General features: G+C 37.8%; 1 protein-coding gene across 2 annotated transcripts in view; it reads left to right on the top strand.

The window, feature by feature from the left end:
* LOC129279168 (sodium leak channel NALCN-like) overlaps positions 1-22,851 on the top strand; it is a 62,910-nt gene extending 40,059 nt beyond the window's left edge. Inside the window, exons 23-39 of one of the 2 annotated variants that reach the window (XM_064111042.1) lie at positions 806-1,018; positions 1,626-1,729; positions 3,675-3,795; positions 4,142-4,240; positions 4,799-4,892; positions 5,502-5,608; positions 6,538-6,729; positions 7,281-7,349; positions 8,153-8,301; positions 11,098-11,191; positions 13,924-14,056; positions 14,921-15,036; positions 15,968-16,125; positions 16,983-17,133; positions 18,573-18,758; positions 19,744-19,882; positions 20,316-22,851. In XM_064111042.1, coding sequence (XP_063967112.1) covers positions 806-1,018; positions 1,626-1,729; positions 3,675-3,795; positions 4,142-4,240; positions 4,799-4,892; positions 5,502-5,608; positions 6,538-6,729; positions 7,281-7,349; positions 8,153-8,301; positions 11,098-11,191; positions 13,924-14,056; positions 14,921-15,036; positions 15,968-16,125; positions 16,983-17,133; positions 18,573-18,758; positions 19,744-19,882; positions 20,316-20,470 — 2,280 coding nt within the window. In that variant the 3' untranslated portion in view covers positions 20,471-22,851. Of the gene's footprint in view, positions 1-805; positions 1,019-1,625; positions 1,730-3,674; positions 3,796-4,141; positions 4,241-4,798; positions 4,893-5,501; positions 5,609-6,537; positions 6,730-7,280; positions 7,350-8,152; positions 8,302-11,097; positions 11,192-13,923; positions 14,057-14,920; positions 15,037-15,967; positions 16,126-16,982; positions 17,134-18,569; positions 18,759-19,743; positions 19,883-20,315 lie in introns of both variants that reach the window. The other variant, XM_064111041.1, reaches the window with a different exon arrangement.
* The last annotated feature ends 2,472 nt before the right edge of the window (positions 22,852-25,323 follow it).

Here is a 25,323-nt window from a genome sequence, read left to right as displayed (position 1 = left end):
ATCACATTTTGCATTAAAAACATGAAAGTTCCAAGAAGTAATATCATTGTATTTGAAGCACGGCCTAATGTTAGGAATAATAAAATCTTAATTTTACTGAGTGGCAAGCCCTGTGGTCAGAGTAATGTCCAAATGGGCTTTAAGTCGCAGCCGATGATGAAGTTATTACAATTTGGAATTAAATTTGCCTTTATTACTACAAGGAGGCTCGAAATTGACTGAATTTTGATTTCAGTAAGTCCGACCACTATTCTGAACTCTGATCGCTAAGATTTTATTGGTTGGAATGTTTGTATCAAGTGTTATTACAATTTCTTTGAAATTTGAATAACAACGAATTGCATAGTCTGCCTTTGACTCTATGGGTTCAAAAAATATAACATAGAAAATAAGTTTATCTGAGAGAGTAACACAGTAACACTTCTTCATAGTGTCAAAATTTGTAGTTGTAAAGTGAAATAAAAGAGAAGATTTGGATTGTTTATACACCACATTTTTCTGGACTGCTGGGAAGTTCACTTGAGTGAACCCGAAACTTCAAACCATGTTTTCTCATTATTTTTTTAAGCTTTCACTGAATTTCTTCTTCTTTAAGTCAAACTCTTGTGTGGGTTATTGTTGATCAATCTTGACAATGACGTATATCATTTTAAAGCTTATTATGTGTTTTATCAAGCTCAATAAAAACATTCAAATTATTTTGGGTGATGTATTGCAGGTTTTGAAGTGGTAGTTCACAAATGTAAAATCTTTATCAAAAGAACTCATTAATGATTATTCTTAATACTGTATCTGTCCTCTGTAGGTATTTCTTGTACTGCGATGCTGTCGCCCACTTCGCATATTCGCACTGGTGCCCCATCTGAGGAAGCTGTTCTACGAGCTCCTGCGTAGCTTCAAAGAGATCTTCCTGGTCTCTGTTCTGCTCCTTGCTCTTATATTTGTCTTTGCCAGCTACGGCGTACAGATCTTTGCAACAAGGCTGGCTAAGTGCAATGACCCTACCATTAAAAATGAGGTATGAACCAAGCTTTATTCTGCCTCCACAGTCGTAGGTAAAGTCGTAGACATTATTTTTGGATATCTGTCCGTCTGTCATTTCATACCTGAGAATATGTATTTCTCATAGTAAAACTTGGTGGCTCATGTATGCATAGGATGATTAGCGAGGATGACATGATTTGATTGGGTGCAAGTGGTAAAAGGTCAAGGTGGAGGTCGTAAACATAATTTTTGGATATCTGCCATTTCATACCTGAGAATATGTATTTCTCATGATAGTAAAACTTAGTAATACTTGATGGCTCTGGCTCATGTATGCATAGGATGATTAGCGACGATGACATGATTTGATTGGGTGCAATTGGTGAAAGGTCAAGGGTCATTCATTAAATATTTTAAAAGAGAGGTTTGTAATATATTTCTTGATCTGTCATATAATTTGACTAGATGCAGTTGATAATCCATTTAGTTTTATTGCAAGTGTTATTTTATTGTAATTATTACAAATATTTAATCTCTACAGCCAAGATCATTTCCTTTGTCCTTCCTCCTCCCTCCCCAATAGATTTGGAATGAATATAATATCAACTAATAGCACATGGATGATGTGTTCTTAATTTCAGAGTGAATGCGTTGGAGAATTCCGGATTCTTGTTAGCGTTGTAAAGACTCACAAACCAGATTCGCCAGAAGAAGAATTGCCTACTTTCTTGGTTCCAAGAGTGTGGTAAGTTTCCTCTTCCCCTTCTCCCCCCTCTACTTCTCATACTTCCCATCTGCCTTCCTCCTTCTCTTTCACCATCCCTCCTCTTCCTTCCCTCTTATCACCTCTTATTCTCCACCTCTTCTCTTCATCTTGTGGTCTAGTGGATTAGTCTCTTGCTATAGATCACAAGGTTTGGGGTTCTGTTCCCTCTGTTCCAAGAGTGTGGTAAGTTTCCTCTTCCTCTCCCCCGACTTCTCATACTTCTGATCTGTCTTCCTCCTCTTCCCCTTCTCCCTCTTCCCCCCTCTACTTCTCATACTTCCCATCTGCCTTCCTCCTCTTTCATCATCCCTCCTCTTCCTTCCCTCTTATGCTCCCTCGTCCTCCACCTCTTCTTCCTCCTCTTCTTGTGGTCTAGTGAATTAGTATCTTGCTATAGATCACAAGGTTTGGGGTTCTGTTCCCTCTGTTCCAAGAGTGTGGTAAGTTTCCTCTTCCTCTCCCCCCGGCTCCTCATACTTCACATCTGCCTTCCTCCTTCTCTTCCCCTTCTCCCTCCCCCTCTACTTCTCATACTACCCATATGCATCCCTCCTTCTCTTCCCCTTCTCCCTCCCCCCCTCTACTTCTCATACTACCCATCTGCATCCCTCCTTCTCTTCCCCTTCTCCCTCTCCCCCCCCCTCTACTTCTCATACTTCCCATCTGCCTTCCTTCTCTTTCACCATCCCTCCTCTTCCTTCCCTCTTATCCCTCCTTATCCTCCACCTCGTCTTCTTCCTCCTCTTCTTGTGGTCTGGTGAATTAGTCTCTTGCTATAGATCGCAAAGTTTGGGGTTCTGTTCCCTCTGTTCCAAGAGTGTGGTAAGTTTCCTCTTCCTCTCCTCCCCCGACTTCTCATACTTCCAATCTGTCTTCCTCCTTCTCTTCCCCTTCTCCCTCTCTACCCCCCTCTTCTCATACTTCCCATCTGCTCTTCCTCCTTCTCTTTCACCATCCCTTGTCTTCCTTCCCTCTTATGCCCCTCGTCCTCCACCTCTTCTTCCTCCTCTTCTTGTGGTCTGGTGGATTAGTCTCTTGCTGTAGATCACAAGGTTTGGGGTTTTGTTCCCTCTGTTCCAAGAGTGTGCTAAGTTTCCTCTTCCTCTCCTCCCCCGACTTCTCATACTTCCCATCTGCCTTCCTTCTCCTCTTCCCCTTCTCCCTCTTCCCCCCCCTCTACTTCTCATACTTCCCATCTGCATTCCTTCTTCTCTTCCTCTTCTCCCTCTCCCCCCCCCTCTACTTCCCATACTTCCAATCTGCCTTCCTCATTCTCTTCCCCTTCTCCCTCCCCCCTCTACTTCTCATACTTCCAATCTGCCTTCCTCATTCTCTTTCCCTTCTCCCTCTCCCCCCCTCTACTTCTCATACTTCCCATCTGCCTTCCTCCTTCTCTTCCCCTTCTCCCCCCTCTACTTCTCATACCTCCCATTTGCTCCCCCTCCTCTTCTTCCCCTTCTCCCCCCTCTACTTCTCATACCGTTCTCCCTCCCCCCTTTACTTCTCATACTTCCCATCTCTGCCTTCCTCCTTCTCTTTCACCATCCCTCCCCTTCCTTCCCTCTTATTCCCCCCCTTATCCTCCACCTCTTCTTCTTCCTCCTCTTCTTGTGGTCTAGTGGATTAGTCTCTTGCTATAGATCACAAGGTTTGGGGTTCTGTTCCCAATGTCCTTTGGTTGGGCATTGAGCTCCATTTGCTACATTTGACCTGGTTGAGTTGAATGGATATCTTACAGGAATTTATTCCCAGAAATGCTAAAAAGTGGCTTGTTGGTTTCTATGCTATAAAACAAAGGTGATAATATGCAGCACTTCAAGACATTTTTATCATACAGTATATCAATGTTGCATATTATGATTTTGTTGCAGAAGACCACTGTCAAGCCTGCTACTTGTGCATTCTATTTTTTGTTTTGTTACAGGGCCAACCCACGTAACTTCAACTTTGATAACTTGGGCAGTGCTCTGCTAGCATTGTTTGAAGTACTTTCTCTGGAAGGCTGGTTGGAAGTACGAGACATCATCATTAATCAGACAAATATGGTAAGTCAACATTTCAGTTGTGGTAAGATCGAATAGGCGATGAAATTCTTTTACTTACATTTTCATAGTTTGTGTGTCTTCTTTGTTCCTTGTTTTGCATTTGATGCAGTAAAAATATGTCTGAACTTAAGCTCGCATCACTTCGCTTTACTACATCCAACTCTGTACGAGCATGTTGGCAAGAAAGGTGTTATTGCAACCAAATATTGTGCTGTGTGGTATCATGAGGCGTTAAGCTGCATATTGTTGCTTTTGTCTAACAAGGCAATACGCAGCCCAAAACGCGAAGGTGTGGGCCAAGCTTAACAATCGATTCTAGTTTCACTCTTTTTATTGTTCTTGATAGTGGCATACCTTCTATATACACATCTTCGTCTTCATCGGCTGCATGATTGGACTCACTCTGTTTGTTGGTGTGGTCATCTCAAACTACTTTGAAAACAAGGTAAGGATGAAGATGACGTAGACGATGTTGCCGATGATGATGATGATAATGGTGATGTTGATTAAGATGTTAATTAATTATGATGTTAATTATACTGTTGGTGATTGTGATGATGATGATGATAATTACAATGATAATGATAGAGGAAGTGATGATGGTGGTGGTGATGATGTTGATGATGGTGATGATGATGATGATGGTGATGATGATGATGATGATGATAATTACGATGATAATGATCGAGGAAGTGATGATGATGATGATGGTGATGATGGTGGTGGTGATGATGATGATGGTGATGATGTTGATGATGATGTTGATGATGGTGATGATGATGATGATGGTGATGATGATTATGATGATGGTGATGATGATCATGATGATGATGATGAGGACAGTCAATGAACATAGTATTGTATTATCATATGATTTTTTTAAATAAAATAACTATTCAATAGTTGTTTTTCAAAGTCAGCACTGCTGCTATATTGAATGGCGTAATGCAGGCGAGACTGCCAGAGGCGTTCCACTTTTTATATTTTCTTGATGTATTTTCAGGGAACCACTTTGCTGACTATTGACCAGAGAAGATGGCAGGATCTAAAAGGCAGACTTCAGCTTGCCCAACCTCTCCATCTCCCACCACGACCTGGTAAGATTAACTCTTACAAAGAGTTACGATTGATCCGATCACTCACAACTATGGACGGCCAGCAGTGTCAACATCTATTATGCATCTTTGTTCAAAATATTTTCTAATTATGAAGTATATTCATGCATTCATTGTTTTCTTGAAAATTCAGTGTGCTTCTCTTTGTTTACAAAGGACATTGTGCAAATTTCCTGTGGAAAAAATTAGGACACTGATGGATTTCCATAGAGTTACAATTGATTGGATCAATCGTAACTTTGTAAGACAGGCCCCAGATCTGCATGTACTGCACTTATCACCTGAAAATAGAATTTGTATACCATCAAGAGTACTAAATAGACTTTAGGAACTTGATCTGGGCAGGTATTCAATTCCATACTTAGGTCACAATTTTTTAAAAAGTATTCTTCTTAAAGTAAAATGCGTAACCATCTTTGCTATTCAAGTGCCATTTATGGCCAAAGTATTTTGCTTAAAAAAATAAATCTAAGTTAGCCCCCCGTCCATCCTGGTTGAAGGTTTGATATGTATAATTGAAGTTTATAGTGTACGCTTGCTTTATATTCATTCTTCTTCAATTTTCTGATTTTTCTGTGTTTCTTCCTTCAGATCATTCTCGGTTTCGTGCCAAGCTGTATGATCTGTCGCAGCACAAGTACTTCAAGAGATTCATTGCATTCCTGGTTCTAGTCAACTTCTTTCTCCTTTCATCTAAGGTAATGGCGCCTATTTTTAACCTCAGTCTACCCTAGGGGGGGAGGGGTGTTGAAAGAAAATATTTGCAGTCAATCACATATTGATGTTGCAAAATTACAATTGATGTATCACTTGTAATTACAGTAAATCGATGTGTAGTTTCTTTTACAAGAAGTAGACCTACAATCATTTGCAATTTTGCTATCATCTGCCAGACTTATGATTGATTTATGACCAAAAATTGATTTGCGATCAATTGCAAGTTTCTTTTGACACCCCACATTTCTGGACTGAAATTATGGGAAGCTAAAAGAGTCAGGATTTTTTTTTTTTACACTTTGATGCCTCTTGTGTTTGTTGGGATTCTTCTTCATTTCAAGAGAATGTTTTTCCCCATTATCATTATTATTTCTTTTATAGGTTTTCCCATCAAATTTCATCAAAGTTGCATCCAATTTAACAATGTAATCATTCAATTAGGAGCAACTTTGACAAATATTGTTGGAACTTGGACACTCATTCATTAATATAAATGCAACATATGAAATTTGATGGGAAAACCTTTATTATGGTTACCTTTATCATTGAAGTTCCATTTCACATTCATTAGGGAGTTTTTGCAAGCACTACGCAGACGCTTTCTGGAACATAGAGAGTCTATTGTTAAATGACAAAATGGTCTTTGTTGAAAATTGGTGAATCAACAGAGCAGTGTCCTCCATTCCTCTGGACAAATGACATATTTGCAATTCGTCAACTCAGAATTTTACGAAGATCAACTGTCCCAGTTCACCTATTTTCACATTTTCGACAAAGACCTCTCAGCTGTTCATTGTGATTTGACGGGCATTTTCAAGAGATATAATATGTTGAAGAATCTGTCCATGTAGCAGTTGAAAAACTCACTATTGTTCAAAGCGGTGAAGATTTCTTTTACCCCATCACACAGTGGGAGGATACAAGGACAGCGATGGTACTGGCCTACATCTCGGTGGTCCTCACTCTGATGTTTGTTCTTGAAGTCATCTTGAAATGCATCTCCCTGAGTCCCATCGGATATTGGCACAGCAGACGGAATAGATACGATCTGGTGGTGACGTTGATGGGCGTGGTATGGCTCATTTTGCACTTCACTAATATGGTGAGTATAGCGTGATGATGGCAATGATGATGGTGGTGATGATAGTGGTGATGGTGGTGATGATGTTGATGGTGATTATGATAATGATGATAGTGGTGGTTATGGTGATGATGTTAGTGACGGTGATGATGATGAAGATGGTGATGATGGTGAGGATGATGATGATGATGGTGATGATGTTGGTGATGATGATGATGGTGAAGATGATGGTGATGATGATGATGATAATGATGATAATGATGATAATGATGATAATGATTGGTGATGATGATGGTGATGATGATGATGCTGCTGCTGCTGACGATGATGATGAAGCTGTTGATGGGATTTTGAATATTTCCAATGTTTTTGTTTATTTTATATGTAGTGCCTTGAGAAACGAATCATTAGAAAGTGCGTATTAGAAATACTTATTATTATTATCATCATTCAATTTGTGCTATGTGAAAAGTATCCAATGCAGTTTATTAGAAGTCTACATGACGATGTTACCATCAAAATGTCAAGGAGCAAAATGTATTCTTATCCCCATTTCATAATTTTCTTTGTAGAACAATATGAGCTTTGCATTTGGAGCAGCAACAGTTCTCTTCCGATTCTTTACTATCACTGGGAAACATGTGAGTATATTTTCTACCTGTCCATATTGTCATAATGTCCATCAACGTACGGTGGGCAGTGATGCCAAATGTTCCCTTTTCTAACAGATTTAGAAAAGAGATATGAAAATACATACAAGGTTCATGTAAAATCCTCCTTTTTTTAAAATCCCAAATCATAATATATACTCGTCTGTGACAGAAAAGTTTAAAATAATGTTTTGGCCCCCAAAATCCTGTATGTCATTCCTCAATATACTTTTTTTTTCTAGGTTGGCATCTCTTTTGTGGGATTTCAGCTTCAGTGGCAACAACTTTTGCTCTCTGAACATTAATGAATCTGACCAAGTGCTCACTTTCTTTACCTTGTTTTATTGTGGATGGTAAATGTTAAAGGATGAACTATCACTTACAAGGTGAACCGGAGAGGGGGGGGGGGAGGTTCACAAAGAGTTAAGTGTAACTTAAGTCATGCTTAGTGCTGAGGTGGCACTACATTTGCTCCTGCGACAATTGCTCCAGTCTCAATGTCTCAGAGGGCATAGTATTAGAGTTATGATTGTAAGAGAGCTTTTCGTTCAGAATAATGTCAATATAAAGATTAGGGTTTATTTAGTTTTGGAGGTTAAGGTTTATGTTTAGCTTAACGTGCAGATTTCCCATCGGAGCAGTTGTCGCCGGAGCAAATGTCACGGAACTAGTACTGACGCGCACATGATATGCAACATACAAACTTATAATCACATCTCTTTATGTAGCCATGTAATGTTATGCATGATTTAAAAAAAAATTATATGAGGTCATTGAATTGTTCATGTTTATAGCCAACTCTGAAGATGCTGATGATGACCATCGTGGTGTCCTGTGTGAAATCTTTCTTCATCATTGTCGGCCTGTTCCTGTTGATCACCTTCTATGCATTCCTGGGTGTTGTTCTGTTTGGCAAGGTCAAGTACGGAGAGCATCTAGGCAGGTGAGTAATCTCCAAGTAATGTATTCCTCTGATTTTACTGACACTAAACATCATCACTCGGTCATCATCACATATCCCTCTTCACATCCCCGGGACATTCAAATCAGTAGGTGATAGTTCATTTTCTGTGTTTGCCCCAAAATATTGGAATAGATTACCACGTAAACTTAGACAATGTCCTTCTATTGATGTGTTTAAGAAGATGCCTAAATCTCATTTGTTTTGATATATTGCAAGTAATGTTTCATTTTGTGTAGTTTTGTTTTAAGTTTTTGTCTCACCTGCATAGCAGAGTGAGACTATAGGCGCCGCTTTTCCGACGGCGGCGGCGACGGCGACGGCGGCGGCGGCGTCAACACCAAATCTTAACCTGAGGTTAAGTTTTTGAAATGACAGCATAACTTAGAAAGTATATGGACCTAGTTCATGAAACTTGGCCATAAGGTTAATCAAGTATTACTGAACATCCTGCCTGAGTTTCATGTCACATGACCAAGGTCAAAGGTCATTTAGGGTCAATGAACTTAGACCATGTTGGGGGAATCAACATCAAAATCTTAACCTAAGGTTAAGTTTTTGAAATGTCATCATAAATTAGAAAATATATGGACCTAGTTCATGAAACTTATACATAAGGTTAATCAAGTATCACTGAACATCCTGCATGAGTTTCACGACACATGACCAAGGTCAAAGGTCATTTAGGGTCAATGAACTTTGGCCGAATTGGGGGTATCTGTTGAATTACCATCATAACTTTGAAAGTTCATGGATCTGATTCATGAAACTTGGACATAATAGTAATCAAGTATTACTGAACATCCTGTGCAAGTTTCAGGTCACATGATCAAGGTCAAAGGTCATTTAGGGTCAATGAACTTTGGCCAAATTGGGGTATTTGTTGAATTACAGCCATAAATTTGAAAGTGTGTTGGTCTAGTTCATAAAACTTGGACATAAGAGTAATCAAGTATCACTGAACATCCTGTGCGAGTTTCAGGTCACATGAACAAGGTCAAAGGTCATGTAAGGTCAAAGAACTTTGGCCACGTTGGGGGTATTTGTTGAATTGCCATCATATCTCTATAAGTGTATTGGTCTAATTCATAAAACGTGGAAATACGAGTAACCAAGTATCACTGAACATCTTGTGCGAGTTATAGTAGTTTTCAAAATCAGCACTGCTGCTATATTGAATCGCGTGATGCAGGTGAGACGGCCAGAGGCATTCCACTTGTTACTGATTGTATTTGTTTTGTCATTTGTACAGCGCTTTGTAACTTTCGAAAAAAAAAAGTGCTTAATAAGAAGTACTTATTATTATTATTATTAAAATCTTTGAGAAACACCCCCTGAGGTTGAACAACTTGAAATCTGGCAAGGAGTCACCCAGTGTTAAGCTTTTTTGTTCATACTCACTCTTATATCTGCTTTTATGTAAGCACCCACTGGATAGGGATAAACGGTCTTTACTGATTACAGTTATTGAGTTAACTATATTTGACCCTGGCCGTCAAGTGGGTGCTCAATCTATACTCTGTTATGTGTTGTATTACATTTTACCAATTTGATTGCTAAAATAATAATAATAATAAATGCAGAAGAGCTCTTATTGCACAATGATAGTCCATGAAAAATTAAAGATAATAGTTGTATTGTATTGGGGTAAGAAAAGCCATTGTGCAGATCTTTACCTTTTACCTTATCTTCTTATACCCATCTATGCCTGAGAATGATATTAATAATTCATTTTTATATAGCGCTTAATACATTGGAACAACGTCTCCTAGTGTTTTAGAGATATATTATTACCCAGGTAAATGAGGTAATCGGATTCTGGCATGCCAACACACAATGTACACTGCATAAACACCGGTGTTGATTTAACACCAGCCCATTATCTAATGTTTATCGGAAAACACCAGGGAAGTGTTGAAAATAACACCAGTTAAGAATCAAACTGATATTGGTTTAACTCTGATTAGTGTTGTTTAAATGTCTATCTGGTGTTAGCCTAAAGCCAAAGTGGTGCTATTTGAACACCTGGTGTTTTCCTATATAGATTTCAAGCTGGTGTTAAATCAACACCGGTATTTTTCCAGTCAATGCACTTTCTCCTCTCGCTGGGGAGCATTCCAACAAGAGTTCCCAGACTCAATTGCTAGGCCTACTACATAGGCTTTCGCATCCTAGCGGGTACCCATTTAACACCTTGGTGGAGAGTGGCAAAGTGTGGATTGATGCCTTCCCACAAAGGACACCAGGCTGGGGTGGGATTTAAACATACAACCATTTGATCATGAGCTGAGAGTCGCTACACCACACTCCTATGGAATGATTTACCAGATTGATGGTGTGCTCCAAATGGTAAATTGCCAACTCGTCCACTCAACATTTCGTCTAACAACCATTTGGTCCAATAACCATTTGGTCCAATCATCACTTCGTCTAATTACCATTTCGTCTATGACCATTTTATCTTATAACCAGTTGGTCTAATTTCCATTTAATTCTCATTCATTTTGCACAATTAACACTTAGTCCAATTAGACCAAATGGTATATGGACTACATGGCTTTTGGACCAGCTGGTTATTAGATGAAATGGTGAGTGGATGAATAGGCAATTAGACCATGTGGATAGTGGACGAACTGATGGTAGACCAAATGATAGTAGATGAGTTGGCAATTGGACGAATTGGCATTAGACGAATCGGAAAATAAACCCTCCAAATTACTGTTTAATGCTGTTTTTTTTTCTTTTCTTCTATGAATCATTTCTATATCTTGCTTTCAGACACGCTAACTTTGAGAGCGCCCCCAACGCGATGGCCACACTATTCAGGATTGTTACTGGTGAAGACTGGAATAAGATCATGCATGACTGTATGGTAGGCCGAACCTCTTTGTCTTTCATTCAAGCATTGCGGTGAATTCACAATACGGTGCGCCATCTGTTGGTTGCAGCAGACGGGCCGATTTCCAACTTAGGGGTCAATCTCGCGCAGGTGCAGGCAGCGCACAGTGCTAAGTGCACTGTAATGTGAGTGACTGTGATGTTTCAAAAATGAAAACAACATGGCAAAAGCAGAGGAAGAATTCACTGAAAATGGTCTAATTTTTCGCAAAGAAATACTCAGCAAATTTCTCTCCCGTCTATTTGACCCTGGTAATCAGCATAATTTTATGCATGCCGGCCGTGTCGAATTCGGCCTGTCCGCTTCAACCGATAGGAGGGGCACCGTATTGTGAATCCACCGAATTTATGTTCAAGAAATTAGGTCATGGTTAAAAAGCTCTGTGCTAAAAATTTGGGAAGCCAAAAATGTTTCTTTCTTGATTTTTGTTGTTGTTTACAATGCTTACAAGTAACAAGGCAAACGCCAAGCGTTGTCTCGCCTGCATATTGCAGTCATGAAGAGACTGCATGTCAAAACTACATGTATGCTATATGACTTAGAGGACCTCTGTTACGAGTTTGGCGATCCCACCTCGAAGCTATAGAAAGTTATTGTGTGTACAACACAGCAGTGCCAGTCATGGAAAGTTTATTGACCTTTGACCTTAATCAAATTCAACTCACATTTGAACTTGACCTGCACCTTCAAGAGATGGACCTCTTGTTTGAATTTGGCAATCCTACCTCGAAGATATAAAAAGTTATTATGTGTACAACACAGCACAGTGCCAGTCATGGAAAGTTCATTGACCTTTGACCTTAATCAAATTCAACTCACATTTGAACTTGACCTGCACCTTCAAAAGATGGACCTCTTGTATGAATTTGGCAATCCTAACTCGAAGATATAGAAAGTTATTGTGTGTACAGCACAGCACAGAGCCAGTCATGGAAAGTTCATTGACCTTTGACCTTATTCAAATTTGGCTCACATTTGAACTTGACCTGCACCTTCAAGAGATGGACCTCTGTTATGAATTTGGCGATCTCACCTCGAAGCTATAGAGAGTTATTGTGTGTACAACACAGCACAGTGCCAGTCATGGAAAGTTCATTGACCTTTGACCTTATTCGAATTCGACTTATATTCAAACTTGACCTGTGCCTTCAGGAGATGGACCGCTGGTATGAATTTGGTGATCCCACCTCGAAGATATAGAAAGTTATTATGTGTACAACACAGCACAGTGCCAGTCATGGAAAGTTCATTGACCTTTGACCTTTGAGCTTATTCAAATTCGACTCATATTCGAACTTGACCTGTGCCTTCAGGAGATGGACATCTGGTATGAATTTGGTGATCCCACCTCAAAGCTTTAGAAAGTTATTGGGTGTACAAAGTTATTATGTGTACAACACAGCACAGTGCCAGTCATGGAAAGTTCATTGACTTTTGACCTTATTCAAATTCGACTCATATTCGAACTTGACCTGTGCCTTCAGGAGATGGACCTCTGGTATGAATTTGGTGATCCCACCTCGAAGCTATAGAAAGTTATTGGGTGTACAACACAATTGTTGACGACGACGACGCCGACACCGGAAATAGTGATACCTATGTCTCGCTCCGCTACGCAGGCGAGACAAAAATAAGTAAATTAATTTGTTAGCAAGCAGCACATGTAACCTGTTGTTCTTATGATGATCTTAAAATATGCAGCTTTATATGCGCATATGTACTTTTATGTACTTGTTTGTAATGTGATAACCTAGATTTGTAGTAACCTTGTTATTCCCCACTTTACGATATTCGCAAATTTTGTTCACTGACACATTAACGACTGCTGGAAATTGAAAAAGATAAAAGTATATGATTTGATAACGAGAGAAATTGATGATGATGGAAAAGAAAAAAAAAAAATTTTCTTTGTGAGATATTTACTTGATGCATGAATATATTGATTCAATGTAGGAAGTGATTGGGGTTCACTTGGTGGGCGATTTGGGCTGTCATGAGGGCGAAATTCCAAAATCGGATGCTTTGGAATGACTATCTTTTCTAATGTAATCGCAAGATCTGCCACACAACATGCAAGAAAGTTTAGAAAATCAATTTTCTATGTAATGCAGAGTAATGAGAGGTATTTTTAACAGCATAATTGCTTGCTGTAGCCTTTAAAATTAAAGGAATAGACCCTAAAATTCCGCAATTTTCCACATTCAATTCAATTCACATTTATTTCATTTTCCATTAAAAATATACAAAATAATGGGGAACTGCAAAAAAAAACAAAAAAAACCCAGGAGGCCTTGTACATGCGCAGTTCCCAAAACATTATGTAGAATACATTGTGAAGAAATGACAAGATAAAATATACATGATATGAACAAAGTATATCAACAGACAAAAGAACAAAAATTACAATTTACAATTAAGAAATGACTACGCATACTTCAGATAAAGAAAATGCTTCAATCTTTTTTAAAGGAATTAACTGACTTACATTCAATTATGTCTTTAGGGGTCGAGTTCCAAATTACAGGGAAATCGTGTCGTACGGATTTCATTACATTATTAGTTCTAGCAGGCCAGTGAAACAAATCCTTAAAACGGGTATTGTGATGGTGAACTTGGTGATTGAGAGTAAACATTTCATGGACATAAAGAGGTAATTATTGTTGAGAACAAATAATTCCTACAATTTATTGATTCTGCTCCCACAGATCAGCGAGCCGTTCTGCAGCAAGAAAGGGGAGAATTACTGGGAGACCGACTGCGGCAACAGCAAGGCTTCCATGGTGTACTTTTGTTCTTTCTATGTCCTCATAGCTTACATTGTTATCAATCTACTTGTCGGTGAGTCTTCTGTACCATATCTACATGTATCTCTTTATCTATTTATCTGTCTGTCCATCCGTCTGTATATCCATATGTCTATCTGCCACGTTTATCCATCTATCTATCTATCTAATCTATCTATCTATCTATCTTAATCTTATCTATCTATCTATCTATCTTTCTAATCTAATCTAATCTATCTATCCTAATCTAATCTATCTATCTATCTATCCGCTTTTAGATGCTAGCTAACATCAGGAATTTCATCCTGCAAAAATCCTATTTTAATTTCAGCCAATGGGAATCAAAATGATTTACAATCTGTTATTGCTTCCACAAATTTACCAGCTTTGCATTAATTACAAAGAGTTTTCTAAAAAACACAATCAACATCTTCCAACATCTGACTCCCTGTTTTTCTCAAATTTGTATCCCACTTACACATGTACCATTCCTGCGTTTCTTATAAACAGCGTCACATCATGAACTACTGGAGCCATTATGATTTACATGATAATTATACCTTGCCACATGAACTAGAAGCAGAGACATTTTATGAATCATTTCAAGAATATTCATATATTGGTTTCTCATATGTAATTGGACAAGCTAGTAGTCATGTACTTTATTTTGTGCGCATAGTATTTCATGAATTCCTGCTAACCAGTAAATTCTAAATTGTTAAAAAAAAAATTCATTTTGGGTGGAGTTTTATTTATTTTGTACAGGTTTATATTAAGCATAATATATGAGGCTCCTATCTTATTGGAAAGAAATTGTAATAAATAGAAAAATATTAAACTTAAATATTTTTTACTTTTTTGTATAGTACTGCTAGTTTCATATTTTAATCAAATGATGCTCTGTCTTTATACTTGTCAGGTATCATTATGGAGAACTTTTCTCTGTTCTACTCAAACGAAGAAGATGCATTGCTGAGTTATGCAGACATCAAGAACTTTCAGATCACATGGAATATGGTCGATATACATAGAAAGGTAAGGCCTTAGATTTCAATATTTTTTAGGGATTTAAATGAAATTAAAGAGAAAAAAACAACTGGCTGACCACACACGTCGGCATACTACATTTACGTTTATCTACATTTGCCACTCTCCATCCAGGTGTGATAAATGGGTACTTGGTATCAAGAAATTCCTTGAATGCTCGAGTATTTGATCAGGGTAGCCATGCTAAAGCCGGGTAATAGTATGCAGCACTTAGAAACATTGTATTGAGTGCTATATACAGTGCTGCTCAAAAGTTAGTGAACCCCACCAGAAAATGAACTTAGGATATTTAAAGTGTTCAAGTTCGGCCATGTTTTGGGTATTTTATTGTGAAGTCAGGTGATAAAATATTATATTCGACAAAGTTTTTTTCTCTTAGCCCACCAAAAATCGTAGTGTTATTGTCTATATTCAACGCTCAGCATGAAGGAGTGCATTTTGTGATGGGGTTCACTAACTTTTGGGGCACAACTGTAAATCTTGCATATTATTATTATAACAATACTCATTGATTTCTTTCCCTAGGGGGTGATTCCAGTCAGCCGGGTCAAGTTTGTGCTTCGTCTGCTCCGAGGGCGTCTTCAAGTAGACATGGAGATCAATCAATTCTTGGGACCTAAAACAGATTCTAAATCATTTTGATTCCCATTCGCTATAGTTACAATTGGATTTCTTTTCAGATTGAAATTCCTGATGTTAACAAGCATCTAAAAGCAGATAGATAGATAGATAAATAGAATGGACATCTATTCCGCATACTGAGAATCTTGCCAAAGGATTGGTCAAAAGGTCAGCATGAAGGCAACTCAGCATGAAGGAGTGCATTTTGTGGTGGGGTTCACTAACTTTTGGGGCGCAACTGTAAATGCTGCCTATTATTATTATCATTATAACAATGTTCATTGATTTCTCTCGCTAGGGGGTGATTCCAGTCAGCAGAGTCAAGTTTGTGCTTCGTCTGCTCCGAGGGCGTCTTGAAGTTGACATGGAGAAGGACCACCTCCTGTACAAACACATGTGCTGTGAGATAGAGAAGATGAGAAACGGGCAGGATGTAACCTTTCACGATGTCCTCAGGTTTGTATACTTGCATTCCACGGAAGAGCTATGGTACAAATTGTTATAAAAAAAAAATCAGTATTTGTTACTAGAATGTTGTTGTTAAAAGGGTTAAACCTTGTGGCCCGTATTCTGAAGCCGGGTCTAAATTAAACTCAGGTTTAAAGTTGTGGTTTAAGTATGGGAAGCCAAAAGTATCAAAATTTTTCAGTTACATGTTTCTTATGTTTGCTGTGCTCTTTCCTGATTCATCGATGGTGAAGACAATCATCTATTTATACTTCCTAGACAATTATGAATGATATGAGAGTCAAATGAGCTGAAGTATGATATCTGTACTGATTTATGTAACAATTGGCTATCCATACTTAAACCACAACTTTAAACCTGATTTTAAGTTAAACCTGCTATCAGAATACGGGCCAATGTCTTGAAAATTTTAAAATTTGCATTTCAAAAGATCTTTCAAAACAGAATTAAAAAAAAGAATCTTTTAAAAATATATCGATCAAAAACCTGAATATTCCGGATAGTGGAAAAACACATCTGTGCCATAACTCTCTTGTGATAAGGAAGTCCTCTGTTTTACATGGTGTAAGGTTGTTTCATTCTTTAATAAAGAGCTGTCATTCCAAATAAAAGATCGTTTCTTGCAAAATGCTGATTTCAATAGTTCTTTTTTTATGTGTTGTCCTTCTGCATTTCTTTGAAAATACTGATTTCCTCACCAAATTACTGAATCTCAGTTTTTAAACTACTGAAATGTTCTTGTTCCTGGTGGAAACTCTGGATTAGACCATGCGAGATGAGACAGATTAAAAGTGTGAAAAGCGAGTGTAGATCAATTTAGCATCTCAATTGCCTTGTTTTGACAGTATGCTGTCTTACCGGTCTGTGGACATCAGGAAATCACTGCAGCTAGATGAACTCTTGGCTAGAGAGGAATTGGAATATAACATTGAAGAGGAAGTCGCCAAGGAGACGATACGCAACTGGCTGGATAAATGCCTCATCAGAATGAGAGCTGTAAGTCATGTCAGCTTTATATCTCATTGTCATAACAACAGTAATATTCCACTTATAGTTTGAGTTCAAATTCATTTATTAAAATCAAATATAAGAATGAACATCAATTACAAAACATGATATATTGATTGATTCATTCATTCATTTATTCATGATATAAGCCCTATTCAGCTGCAAGGCTGTTTTACTATGGGGATGTGCAAACGAACAAAGACATAAATCTTTAATGACAATAAAAATAAACATTATATACAAAGATTACTAAAATAGATTACTGATAACATAATGAACAAACAAATTAGAAATCAATTGAATTGTGCACTTGTAAATTAAAGACATAGAATTATGACAATCGTTGAAGTTTGAAGTTGATACGTATTAATAATAAAAACAAACTACAACAATAAAATTTACTTTGTAGCGTAACTTGTATCATTATAGAAAATGAGTTATTTGAAATACAAATGCTTATTTAACATAAGGTATGCTGAAAATATCATGAGAAGGTGAGGACCAAAGTGAAAAAGCCTCTCTGTGCTTTTCAAATATATTAGTATATACATGTGCGTGGGTCATGGACTAGTGGTTTTGACTCTTGTCTTTCAAACAATGTCTTGGGTTCAATTCCCATTGCGTGTTTTCCTCTAGTAATAAACTTGTTTCCACACTATAATATATAATAATAATATAATATAGGGTATTTATATTGCGCACATATCCACCTTGTTAGGTGCTCAAGGCGCTCCTATATTACCCGGCTAAGCTAGGCATTCATAGCGCATACAGCTTTTTAAGGAATTACTTCCTACCGGTACCTGGGTTGAGTGCTATGCTGCACTCAACCTGGGGAGTCAAACATGGGACCCGGTAGGATTAATTCCTTGAATGCACGGAGCACACACATCAATCAATCAATCAATCATACAGAAAATGAATTAGCCTATAATTTTATTCATACAGAGATACTAATAACATTTTGAGACGAAAGTATTTGTTTTGCTAATTGTTAAAATAATTAGTGTGCTGTAAATGCACTTGGTAATAAACTAACATATTATCATTCAAGTGGGCCTATATTATAAGACTACACAGCTCAGAATATTGCATTATGGTTAATGAACCTGGCCAGGGGCCCGTTGCAGAAAGAGTTGCAATCAATCGCAACTCTAAAAATCATGTGCATCTTGATTTTCAACCAATCAACAGCGCGCATTTAGGACTTGCGATTGATTTTGTGACTTGCGTTTCAACGCAACTCTTTCTGCAACGGACCCCTGATGTGAGTAGTTGAGGACTTGGGGTGGAGCTATTAAGGCTGCTATTTTGTTGCCACTTTAATTTTCTGCAAATCTGCCAATACTAGCATAGTAATTGGTTTGTGTTTTGTGTGATAATTTTGAAAACCCTGAATCCATGATTTTGATGTGATTTATAAGCAGAAAGAGAAGAGTCACCATTCGTCATACAGCAATCCATTCTACGGAGGCGAGAAACCGGAGAGACTGGTAGTGCCCCCAGCTTTCATCACCACTCCGAGTCCGCCCAAGGAAGACAGCAACAAGAACAAGGAAGAAACACCGGTCTTAGACAACATCATTCCGATCCCTGAGACAAATAAAGATCCGGTGAGTTTAACCTTTCCAGGCAAACATTTATCTTTTCCATATTGTCAATAACTGATTCCATGATGTTCTCTGTGGCGACCACTGCTCCGCTATAAATTCCACACACTAATTGAGTGACTAACTTCAACCCCGGATTTAATATTTATACTCTACCCCAACCTAATCCTAAACCTCACATAAAACCCTACTGCAACCCCAATCCTACCCCTAAATCTTAGAGAGAATAAAGCCTGGAGCAGTTGTTGTAGGAGCAATGGCGTGTCAACCAAATGAGCTAGAAATTATTTATGCAGGTGAACTCACATTAGTCAACTGTCTATAAGTTGAATATTCACCAAAGTTGAAGCAAGGTTTTTAGACCTTGGACCCATTTCATAACGAATTTGCAATGAGAGTTTAAATAAGTCGGTTTGATTTTGCATTTGTTATTGTTACAAGTCTTTATTCAGTCTTTTTCCTTTTTTCTATCATTCTTCCATACATGCAAACACTTTATTAACACTAGCTAATGATTGTTTTCCCTCTGTGTGTGTTTGTCTTTGCATGCGCTATTCTGTGAACATTTCTTGTCCTTGCTTTACTGGGCAGGAAGTGCTATGATCTATCAGATCTTTAATACCAGTCCACACTTGATGTCTCGTCATTTTCTTTATTTTTTATTGTTGTTCTTTCTTGCCAGTATGTAATTTTTTTTTTCATAACTTGTGTGAATTATATTTTTATTGATTGAAAATAAATGAATTGAATTGAATTTACAGGACCCATATTAGGAAAAACAGGTATTACATACATCTTCGAAATAAAATTTCAGCTAAGTTGAATAGATTTCTGTGGTCCCAAAATATTTTACTTAGGCTAAGTTGCCTGCGAACTGAAGTTCCCATTGTCTCCACTTGAAAGCAAGTACTTTGATTGAAAATTGTGGTGTGATCTTGTCACATTTTTTTAACAGACCATAAAATTTGCTTTTTCTCCACATGCTCAGACAAAGCCTGAGCACGGTGCTCCCAGCTCACCCGGTCACAAGCTTCTGGTGCCAACACTGTCTGAGGGTAACGTCAAACCTGATGGCGAAGACAGCGCTAGCCTCAGACCTAGAAGATCCAACAGGAGATACCAAACAGGTAAGAAAGATGTGTGTGAGACAGATAGAAATAGAGAGGCAGAGGGGGTGGGGGGATCGTGAGAGTTCACCCGCTCACAAGATTCTGGTACTAACACTATCTTAGTGAAATCCGATGGCGTAGACAGCGCTAGCCCCAGACCTAGAAGATCCAACAGGAGATTCCAAATAGGTAAGAAAGATGTGAGAAATATAGAGAAAGAGGGAGAGATACGGGGGAGACCAAGAGTGTTCACCCAGTCACCAGCTGTATACCAACACTTGAAGGGGGTAACATTAATCAAAGGTGGGGGGACCTCCTTATGGAAAGCTCCTCAGCTGAGTTGGAAAGAGAGTAATTTGACAAGGACTGTTTTCAATGATCGTAAATCCATATGTCTATTGCATTCTGTCTTTCAATCCTCCCGGCTCTTCTACCATTGTTTTTCTTTTAGGTTCAACATCAAGTTCTACCAGTGTGACCCCAGTGAGCAGTACTAGCAGTGCTCCTGTGTACCCCAGAAACACCACTGCTCCAACTGCTACTAAAGAGGTCCAGGATTGGTGGAAGGAACAACTTCACTATGACAGTGGCTCAGAAGAAGACTGATGAACTTATACAACTTTATTCCCTTTCCTGACTGCTTTATCAAGTTGTATTAATTTATCCCAGTGAGTAGTACAAGCAGTGCTCCTGTGTACCCCAGAAACACCACTGCTCCAACTGCTACTAAAGAAGTCCAGGATTGGTGGAAGGAACAACTTCACTCTGACAATGGTTCAGAAGAAGACTGATAAACTTATTTCCTTTCCTGACTGCTTTATCAAGTTCTGCCAGTATGACCCCAGTAAGTAGTAAAAGAAGTGCTCCAGTGTACCACAGAAGCACCACTGCTTCAACCTCTGCTAAAGAGATCCAGGATTCCAGGATAAGTGGAAGGAACAACTACACTCTGTTAGTGGTTCAGAAGAAATCTGATGGTTTTGTAGAACTTTATTCCTTTCCCGACTGCTTTATCAAGTCGTACTAGTTTGATCCCAGCGAGTAGTGCAAGCGGTGCTCCGGTGTACCCCAGAAACACCACTGCTCCAACTGCTACTAAAGAGGTCCAGGATTGGTGGAAGGAACAACTTCACTATGACAGTGGCTCAGAAGAAGACTGATGAACTTATACAACTTTATTCCCTTTCCTGACTGCATTATCAAGTTGTATTAATTTATCCCAGTGAGTAGTACAAGCAGTGCTCCTGTGTACCCCAGAAACACCACTGCTCCAGGTGCTAATAAAGAAGTCCAGGGCCCGTCTTACAAAGAGTTACGATTGATCTGATCAATCGTAACTATGGAAAGCCAGCAACGTCAGCATCTTATAAATGCATGTTTGTTCAAAATATTTTCTAGATATAATGTATATTCATAAATTCATTGTTTTCTTGACAATTTGGAGTTCTCCCCTTTGTTTACAAAGGACAATTTTGCAAATTTCCTGTAGAAAAAATTATGACACTGATGGATTTCCATAGAGTTATGATTGATTGGATTAATCGTAACTCTTTGTAAGACGGGGCCCAGAATTAACGCAAGGAATGGCTTCAAAGCAATAGAGCTTGGTAGCTCTTGCCGGAATGCTCTCCTGGAAGTGAAGAAAGTGCATGCATTCAAATGCAGAAGACTTTTATCATTTAGGGTTATCAAACAATTTTTCTAGCTTCTACCAACCTTCTCAAGAATCTTCCAATACTGTGGACTTTCTCCAGCCAAGTGATCAATCACACGTTCCCCTTGATAGTAACTTCTGGCAAAGAGAGGGGAAATAGTATGTAAGGATTCAGAGTCGGTGCTAATTCAATTCTAAATATGGATTCTTGTTATTCACTTTCACCTATCTTCGGTCCAGTTATTGCAAGACAGGAGGAAGCACAAGGAACACGTAGCTTGAGGAAGTCCACAGGAGTCGGTGAAAGCTTGCCTTCTAGAGAAACAGATTAGTAGAAGCTTGAACGTTTGATTATATGTTTACATTGTGTGTTAATGATATATCTGTAAAGTGCCAAGAGACATTTGTCCTGTTGTATGATGCACTATATGGAAAAAGGAGTATTATTATCATTAATGATTTTCCACTTAAATATTCTTTAATCCTTTTTTCAAAGAAAAACCTATTGGAGCAAAGCTAGAAATATTTTTGTTTATGTGTTTCCATTTTTCCATGTTTTATTACCGCAAGTAATTTGTAAATATATAGAATTAATATATGAATTGTACTTATTTATGGCAAATTGGTATTTATTGTAAATTCAAAGTCGTAGACTTATCCATGATATTTATTTGTTTACATTATTTATTTGCTTGAACATCTTGGGCCCATTTCATAAAGAGTTACAACTGTTGTAACTTTGCCATTTTGGTATCTAACATGACAACAGGGCACAAGCCAATCACAATCAAGGTTACCATGGCAGTTTCCATATTGGCAAAGTGACAACAGTTGTAAATCTTTATGAAACAGGCCCCTTGTCTCTCTAAAGATGTAACATGAATATTCTTCCAGCGAAATCTCCTGAAACAATTTTGACGATAGAAGTTCCAAAGACCTATTGAATTTGATGTTCATAGCAAGTACCAGTCTCCCTAGCTTTAATCTGAGTACTTGATAATCTTTTAATAGTTGAAATTGTTCTACAATTATGAATTAGGTGTGATTGCTTTAATTTGAAGTCAATGCAAGTATAGATTGCAAATTTGAATCCATGTTCAAACAATTGCTGCAAATATCAATCATAAGTGACAATTATTTTATCAATCACAAATTGCAATCTATAATTTATTAATTAATTTCATTCTTGTTTCAAATAGTTTTCTACATATAAATCAGAAGTATGGAAATACAAGTATATGAGAAACAAAATAAAATAAATTAAATTGTACAAAGGAAACGCATGTCACATATTAGTACTTAGACTAAGTTTCTTAAATGTATGATTATTTGTAAAATATAAAATCTATGAAATAAAAAGAGAGACCTGCAAAAAGCAAAGCTTGTTATATTTGGTCCATGGAAGCTGTATATTGTAAAAATGGTTGATTTTGAAGCAAATATTCATAGAAATTACGGTTACACTTCGTAATTCCGAAGGTTCATTATTCCGAAGGTTCGTAATTCCGAAACACGCAAATTGCCTATACCTCGATGTTCGTTAATCCGAAAACGTAAAAGGGTTCGTTAATCCGAACATTTGTGGCGTTATTCCGAAGGTTCGATAATCCGAAAACGAAATGAGGTTCGATGTTCCGAAGGTTCGTTAATCCGAAAACAAATTAAGGTTCATTGTTCCGAAGGTTCGTTTATCCGAAAACGAAATAAGGTTCATTGTTCCGAAGGTTCGTTAGTCCGAAAACAACATAAGGTTAGTTAATCATTTAGTTTTCGGACAAACGAACCTTCGGAATTACGAACCTCATTTCTTTTTCGGATTAACGAACCTTCGGAATTACGAACCTCACTTTGTTTTCGGACTAACTAACCTTCGGAATTACGAACCTCATTTCGTTTTCGGACTAACGAACCTTCGGAATTACGAACCTTCGGAATAACGAACCTTCGGAACATCCGAACCTTCGGAATAACGAAGCTTCGGCATTACGAATGTATGCGGAAATTACAGCTTGAACAATTTTTTGTGCAATGATGGTTTATTGTCCTGTTGTAATAAGTGATTTCAAAAAGAAACATTATCTTTTATTTTCCTGCTTGAATATTCTTAAATCCTTAGAAAAGAAAACCTGTTTGGTGGAAAGCTAGAAATATTTTTGTTTATGTGTTTCCATTTGTTCATATTTTATGAAAAGATGTAACTTGTAAATATATAGAATTAATATATGAATTGTACTTTGATTTATGATAAATTGTTATTCATTATAGATTCAAAGTTTAAGATTTATTTGTGATAGTACTATAGTATGTTCTATATTTCCTGTTACACCTTGTCTCTGTGAAGATGTTTATTATGTAACAATTGCTCACATTATATGAATATACTTCCAGCAAAATATCTTGACTTATTTGCAGTGACAGAGGTTTCAAATACTTCCTGAAATTGATGTTCGTAGCACAGACCAGTCTCCTTAGCTTTTAGTCCAGACCCTGATAATCTTCAGTTAAGGTAATTGTTAAACCGTCATTTAAGGGGTCAATGCATTCAGTTGCAAATATAAATTGCAAATTTGAATCCATATTGTATTGCCAACTGCAAATTTGCAATTATTTGCGCATATCAATAAAAGTTTACCATCCATCGCGAATATTAATCACATTAAATCTGTCATTCACAACTAGCGACTGATTATTAATATCAAGTAGGATTTGTAATTGATGATATCAGGGAGGTGTGTCGCAAAGATTTAAGTATGACTTCGAGTCACACTTAAATGCTGACGCGACCATGATACGCAACGCGCAATCTTATTGAACAATAAGCAGTAGTGCGCATGCTCTATGCATGATCTGGCCAATGCGGCCATGCCTTTTATACCGCATGCAACTAGGCATTTAAGTGCAACTCTTAAGTCATACTTAAATCTTTGTGAAACACCCCCCAGGTCTGGAATACAAGACTAGACTTTGAAATCACATCTTGGGCCTAGATTAAGTGTGAAAGTTTACCTCGTCAAAGAATTAATTTTAAGAACTAATAAATCGGTTAAAATGTTGTGATCCATCTGACTCGAGTCTCCTGTATTAAGCACACTTTAGAGCTGCAAATTAGGATTTTATCCTATTATAATTTTCTAGCAATTTAGGCATGAAAATGGGATAAAAGCAATAAGAAATGTTTTTTTTTTTTCATTTTAGGTTAGAAACCCTTTTATAGTGGCAATTCATGGTTTCAATTTGTTTTTGACCCCCCCCCCGCCCTGTATGAAGATGTTTGACCAAGCATTAAAGCAGTTTCATTGCAAAAATGTTGTGAAACTTCCATAATATTTATTGTATGGGCGTGTGAGAGAGATTGTAGAGTTTTTTTAGGGCTATGCATGATGATGATAAGAGCCCCTGTTTCATAAAACTTGTTGTCATAATACCTTTGCAATATCAGTTAAAAGCTACTGAAATCCATTAATCTGATTGGCTGATGATGTATTTGTTATAGGAATTGTGCATTTGTTGTACTAACACTACAGGTCTTTATGAAATGGGACCGAGATTGTTGGTCGGTGAGATAAGCAAGTTGTGTTTGGAGTTGCAAAGAGTTGGTTGATGTGTGCGTTCAATGCAGTTATTCAGAAAGATTCTTGATAATTTAGCAAGTTGTAGAGTTGTGCATGCATGGAGGGGGAGGCGGGAGTAGTGATCCCCAAAAGAATGCAAGAATAGAAAAAGAGAAAAAGTGAAGAAATAAAGAGGAAGGTACTTCTGTGGGAGTTTCCCCCTTATTTCTTGACTATGAGCCTGATTCATTTAC

Source organism: Lytechinus pictus, chromosome 16, assembly GCF_037042905.1.
Source record: "Lytechinus pictus isolate F3 Inbred chromosome 16, Lp3.0, whole genome shotgun sequence".
In the NCBI taxonomy this organism is placed as follows: domain Eukaryota; kingdom Metazoa; phylum Echinodermata; class Echinoidea; order Temnopleuroida; family Toxopneustidae; genus Lytechinus; species Lytechinus pictus.
This window is presented reverse-complemented; position numbering and strand designations above follow the sequence as displayed.